The sequence below is a fragment of the Monodon monoceros genome, unplaced genomic scaffold (assembly GCF_005190385.1).
Source record: "Monodon monoceros isolate NGI ecotype Baffin Bay Population unplaced genomic scaffold, NGI_Narwhal_1 Super_Scaffold_20, whole genome shotgun sequence".
Taxonomy (NCBI): domain Eukaryota; kingdom Metazoa; phylum Chordata; class Mammalia; order Artiodactyla; family Monodontidae; genus Monodon; species Monodon monoceros.
In genome coordinates, this window is record NW_021703777.1 from 118,987,726 (window position 1) to 118,993,725 (window position 6,000).

The following is a 6,000-nucleotide window of genomic DNA, read 5'->3' on the forward strand; positions in this document are numbered from 1 at the left end:
ATGCACTTTTGGAAAATCTGTGGATCGTTAAGGAACTGTTCAATTCAATTCAACAAATGCGCGTGGACTACGTGCAGGTCCAGGGCACAAGTGTGTGCTGTGGCTGCTGCCTTTTGACTCCGTTAAACAGACTGGTCCTCCTCCAGTCTCTCTTGCTCAGCCCTTTCCCTTTTCTCTCTATGCTGGAATAGGCGAGAGCAAAAGGAAAAAGGATATAAGCTAGGCAAGAGCCATATCGTGCCCAGACTGAGCTGCTTGGTGTGGGTGAGCATCTCCCAGAGTGCGTGCTGAAGGTCAGCAGTAGCCCTAAAGGTAACCATTTGTAGGTGTTCTGCCAAAAACAGAGGACAGGTGGAAAGTTCTGTGGGAAACATCAGCTTAAAAAAATTAAGCAGGTCATCATTGCTAGGCCTCACAGAAATCTTTAGCATTCTACTGTGCTTTGTGGGAGGCAGAGTATATACAGTGTTACCTAAAACCTATTTGATCATGAAATACTTCTTCCTCTGAAAAGACACTGATATGTCAAGGGGAATGCTGGCATGGGCCATGAAAACAAGCAGGAAAGCTGCACTTTTCTTGGGAAGCATGGTATCTTGGAACTCACGCCAAAATAAATGACCCAGGGCAAATAGAAACCAGCCATCATGAAATGGATCTCCTAAGAATACTTGCATTTCCAGGCCTGTCTTCTTATCGGAGTTAGGAGAGAAGAACTAATAATCTGATTAATGTTTTTCCTTTTGGAATTTCTACTAAAAAGCCCTTTTATGGGGAACAAAATAAAAACAAAGGATCTTTTAGGAGTTACGCTCTGTCAGCTGCTAGCGCACCATCTGCTTGTGCGTTGGGTCTAGAGCATTAGAGATGACTGTCATCGACTAGCCTTTACTGTCGTTATGGCCCACGTGACTTCTGAAAACTATCATTGTTATTTTTAGTGACATTTTCATGATAGAATTACTTTTTTTTTTTTACCCCCTCCATTTGGGATACTGAGGCTAGATCCTTGTAATTCCTGGTTTCTTTCTCCCCACCTTGCTCACTTTATTTCTTCTGCTCAGAATGCCCCTTCCTTTCCTGTGTGCATATCTAAATTCTGTCCTTCCCACTCCAGTTTATGAACCAATAATTTCTTCCTTCTTTCCATACCAAAGCACTTTCCTTTTGCCTTGCTAGTGGTACCTCTTAATGCTATGTCTTGGACATCTCTGGACCCTCCAGCTGGCCTCACCTAGTTGTTGCACAGAGTAACCAGCCATTCAGTGGACGTTGATTGATGAGTGATGGGTTAATTATGAGTAGAGTTCTATTTCCTCTCAATTACTTGTTGTATATTGCTAAGCAAATATGATAGGAAAATAAAAGTGGCAGAAAAGATTGCCTAATTGACTGGTTCTTCAGGGCATCCCTTGTAAATTAAAAGAAACAGGATAAGGTTTATTGAAGCAAGTGTTGAATTCAGGCAGCCCTCAGCCACGCTAGAACTGCAAACAGCTGGGCTCCTTCTACACAACGGAAGACAGCTTCATATGAGGTGCTTGAGTACCAGTATTCAGCTGCTCTGTTTCCCTTGTCATTGTCTCCCAGAGATTCTAAAGGTCATCTCTGTCTAATCCAAACATTTCTTAGCGCTTTAGTCAAAACTCTGTCCAAGTTTTCTATACCTCACAATTCTGTAGAAATTGTTAATTAAGGGTCAGGCCAGTATTAAATATAGTTGGCAAATTACTGTGAAATGTTAACATATACCGAAGGCCCCAAGTTACTAACATCCAGCTTTCAAATGGCGGTTACTGCTCTGACCACCACCAGTGCCCCCCTCTGCCACTGCCGTAGAAGCTAAGGGCAAAGAGCAGTTTACAGCTTAGAGTAGAATCTATAGATGCAGATATGAAGGAAGGAAGGTTGATCTGCAAAGAGGAACTGCTCAGGGGAGCCGACCCCAAGGGCAGCCTTCGAGGCCTCAATGACCTCTCTTCCCACTACCTACATTTCCCTACCTTGCCATGTTAGGCTACTTGAGATTCCAGTTATTAGAGGAGTATAATCGTTTCTTCTTCTCCCAGTTTGACTACTGTGTATTGAGAGAGGAAGCCTTACTAGACTGTTGGTTCACTTTCTCAAATGCGCCAGCAATATTAGCCACCCGGCCACATGAACCAAATTCCAGTTTTGAGGGGTTCCAGGCAGCCTTGCGCCTCCCCTTCCTTCCTCAGCCCAACCCAACCTCCCTCCCCCGCCGCTCACCACCACCCCATTTGCCATGCTTCCATCAGGCTCCACACACACCTCTACGAGGGGGTCACTGCATGTACAAAACCTGGGGGCACAAGTCCCACAGCAATTAATTGGTGAAGTCATTAGTAATTGTCTAGCACACATGGTAGGTGTTCAGTGAATGTTTGTAGCCATTATGTGCTGGGTCCAGTATTCTCTGAGGGAAGTGTCAGGTATGAAGTGTGCAAGACATGGCGTTGGCCCAGTGGTGGCAGCCTCTCTACTCGACTTAGCCTGAGGGGGGAGCCACACAGTGGAAACCTTTCCTGTACTGTCTCAGAGAAGCAGCTAGAACTGCACCAGCGAGCAGGAAATTCAGTCCTCTTTGGCTCTTCCAGTGATTCTTCTTCCTACTTTTCAGCCTTGCAACCATCGCTTCAGATTCTTGCACAGATGAAAGAAGTGCTGCTCAGATGGAGAGGAGGAGGGGATTGAGCTCTCCGTACTTGGTCCCTTCACCTCCTTCTGGAGGTCCCTAAGGTTCCTTTGGAACAGAATAGAACCAGTTTACCATGGGGGCATTTTATGTGCTTTTACTGTGCTTGTTAAATATCACATCTGATTTTCAAATAGCCCTTTTTGCACCAGAATATGTGATGAAGTTGTTTCGCTAATCCTTAGAAGTTTTGTTTTTTCCTTCAACAAGTTGGTAGCCATTCTTTTTGGAAAAGCATTAACATGCATAACCACTATAGTCGACTTCAGTGCCCGTTAATGAAGCCCAGAACTAACGGTTACATTGTCGTAATTTGACAAAGCCATCTAAATCTATGCATGTTTTTTTGAAAGCTCCCTAAACATGCTGCTAAATCCCCTAAAGAGCTACTAAACTGCTTTGGCAGCCATTAGCCCCGCATAAGCAGAGGAACTCTTTTCAGTAAGTGAACAAACAGAGAAAATATGCTGAATGGCCGGACAAATGTGTTTCAGCTGGCCCTTTCATTTACCGATATAAGGGTGCAGTCAATATCAATCACTGTTTTCCCTGTTGCCCTGAAAATCACAATATCTCTTTTCATCCCACAGGCTCTTTTCACCACAGTAATGTGTCTTTAGAATGACACTGGCATCAGCCCGCTTCCGCTGTCTGAAGTCCAGAGAGCTTAAAACACATTTCAGGATTCAAGACTTGAACCTTCCTCCCTTCTGTTTTCCTACCGTGCACTCTCTCCTCCCTCCCTCTAGCATCCACTCCACCCCCTCCCCAGCTTCTTTTCAATTCTCCCAGCTTTCCTCGCTGAGTAAACAGAATTCACTTCTCTGTTCTAATGCAGCTCTCCAAAGTAAACGGAGATAACTCTATCTGATATTCCTAAGATTTAAGAACACATTAAGGAGATGCACATAAAGAAATGCTTTTACATGTTGGTAATAGATCAAAGGTTGAAAGGAATGTGGAAATTCTATGCTATGACAAGGTGTGCTGATGTGCAGGTCCTCACTCTCCATCAGTGCCTCCTTCCCCGGCCCTCCCCTCATCACTGGGCTTCTCCCCCGTCCACCCCACCACCACAGACACACTCATCCTTTTTCATCCCGTGTTAGAGGTCTGTGCCTGCACGTCTGCTCCACCTTTACAATTGTAAGCTCCTTAAGAGCAAACGCCATAACATATATCTTTTTGCCGCTCCTGGATCTCGGTACTTAACATGTTGTTTTGAAATGAAGGTGATTGCTTTTTATCCTTTTGAAAACTTAAGTGGAATGACTCCCAAAGATAAATTTTAGGGATAGGCTTTTAGTTGTAGAAGTTACCACGGATGAATATTTGAAATGTTAACATTTCTAAAAAACAGTATTGATTGTTTTCTCTCTCCTTTTTTTTGTTGTTGTTTTTGTTTTTGTTTGTTTGTATTGTTTCAGATTATAGCCGTATGTAGAGAGGCAGCCCTTCTGGCTCTGGAAGAAGACATTCAAGCCAACTGCATTATGAAAAAACACTTTACTCAAGCCTTGAGCATCGTGACACCCAGACTTCCTGAATCATTGAGACGTTTCTATGAAGATTATCAAGACAAGAGTGGGCTGCATGCGCTCTGAGAAAATATACATATTCATTATGCTAAAAGTACTTTCTAGAGAAAACTTGTTTCTTTTTTAAAGAGTGTCAGAATAGCCCTTAATAAGCAATATGTCTGAAATATGTTGACTAGATTGAGGGGCCTCAGTTCTTATAGACATTTTGAATCATATGGCAACAATGAAAATATCCATGAAAAATCTCTGGACAAGAGTTTAAGTCAGTTTTATCCGGAAATGTGTGCTGAGTTTTAAAAGGCAAACTTTTAGCTTTTTCATTAATTTGACCTGGTTCATTCCTCCCATGAAATGCTTTCCTTACTCCAGAATCCATTTCAGTGCATTTCCAAATACCAAAACTGTGGGCATCAGTTTTATACAAGAACATAGAAGATGCGTGTAGATGAAAGCACGGTGAAAATTATTTACAAACCTTTAATTTTGAAGGCCAGCCCATGAAATGGCTAAAGCACCAGCTAGGCTTATGTGACCTTGTTTCCAAATACGTATTTGTTCTCATTATAATTCAGACTTAACATTTTCGCTTTAGCTTTCTTAACCTCTACTTATGGCAATTAAAAAAAGAATTGAGAGTTATTTCCCATACTGTAATGGCCTTTGGAAGTTTAAAAAATTGGAAATATAAGCCCAGTCCAGACCTAGAAGTACTTGTGTTTTTTTTTTTCTTGTTTTCATAAAAATGCTATAAATTAACCATATGAAGTATTCATGTTTTAACTTGTATGCATTTCCAGGTTACCAATAAACTTCTTCAGTTCAAAGAAAAACCAACTTGAACTCTTAATCATATTGTCTAACATTGCATTCTAAATATCTGTATTTATGCTCCAAATTATTTATCCTTGAGATTTCTTGACACTTTGATAATCCATAAATATCCTTGAAAAAGCTGTTGGAAATTGATTGGTTGACTTCCAGTTCAGAAGCTGGCAATGGGAAGAATGTGCACTTAAACCCAGTCACTGTAGATCTTTGAAAATTCCCAGAAAGACAAGTCAGGCGAGAAATACCTGATTATCAAAATAACAGGGCTGTACAGTTTTGTGGTGGTAGACATTCTGAAATCACATCTCAACTGTTTCATCCTTTGACTATCAGAAATAGATTTGCAGGCTTCCGGTGGCGCAGTGGTTAAGAATCCACCTGCCAATACAGTGGACACGGGTTCGAGCCCTGGTCCGGGAAGATCCCACATGCCGTGGAGCAACTAAGCCCGTGCGCCACAACCACTGAAGCCTGCGCTCTAGAGCCTGCGAGCCACAACTACTGAGCCCACACACCGCATCTCCTGAAGCCCGTGTGCACCTAGAGCCCGTGCTCCACAACAAGAGAAGCCACCGCAATGAGAAACCCGCACACCGCAACAAAGAGTAGCCCCCGCTCGCCACAACTAGAGAAAGCCCGCGCGCAGCAATGAAGACCCAACACAGCCAAAAATCATAAACAAAAATAAATAAATTTTTTTTAAAAAGTAGATTTGCAAGGGGTTTTTACCCAGACTACATTGGTTTATTAGTACATAAAACCACCCAAGGGACGAAGAATGTTACTACTATTTAGAAATATGCTGGGAATTCCCTGGCTGTCCAGTGGTTAGGACTCTGCGCTTTCACTTCCGAGGGCCTGGGTTCAATCCCTGGTCAGGGAACTAAGATCCCACAAGCCATGTGCGGCCAAAAA

General features: G+C 42.7%; 1 protein-coding gene across 2 annotated transcripts in view; it reads left to right on the forward strand.

The window, feature by feature from the left end:
- SPATA5 (spermatogenesis associated 5) overlaps window positions 1-5,057 on the forward strand; it is a 334,167-nt gene extending 329,110 nt beyond the window's left edge. For both annotated transcript variants that reach the window (XM_029235331.1, XM_029235332.1), the window contains one exon: window positions 4,144-5,057. In XM_029235331.1, coding sequence (XP_029091164.1) covers window positions 4,144-4,320 — 177 coding nt within the window. In that variant the 3' untranslated portion in view covers window positions 4,321-5,057. The remainder of the gene's footprint in view (window positions 1-4,143) is intronic.
- The last annotated feature ends 943 nt before the right edge of the window (window positions 5,058-6,000 follow it).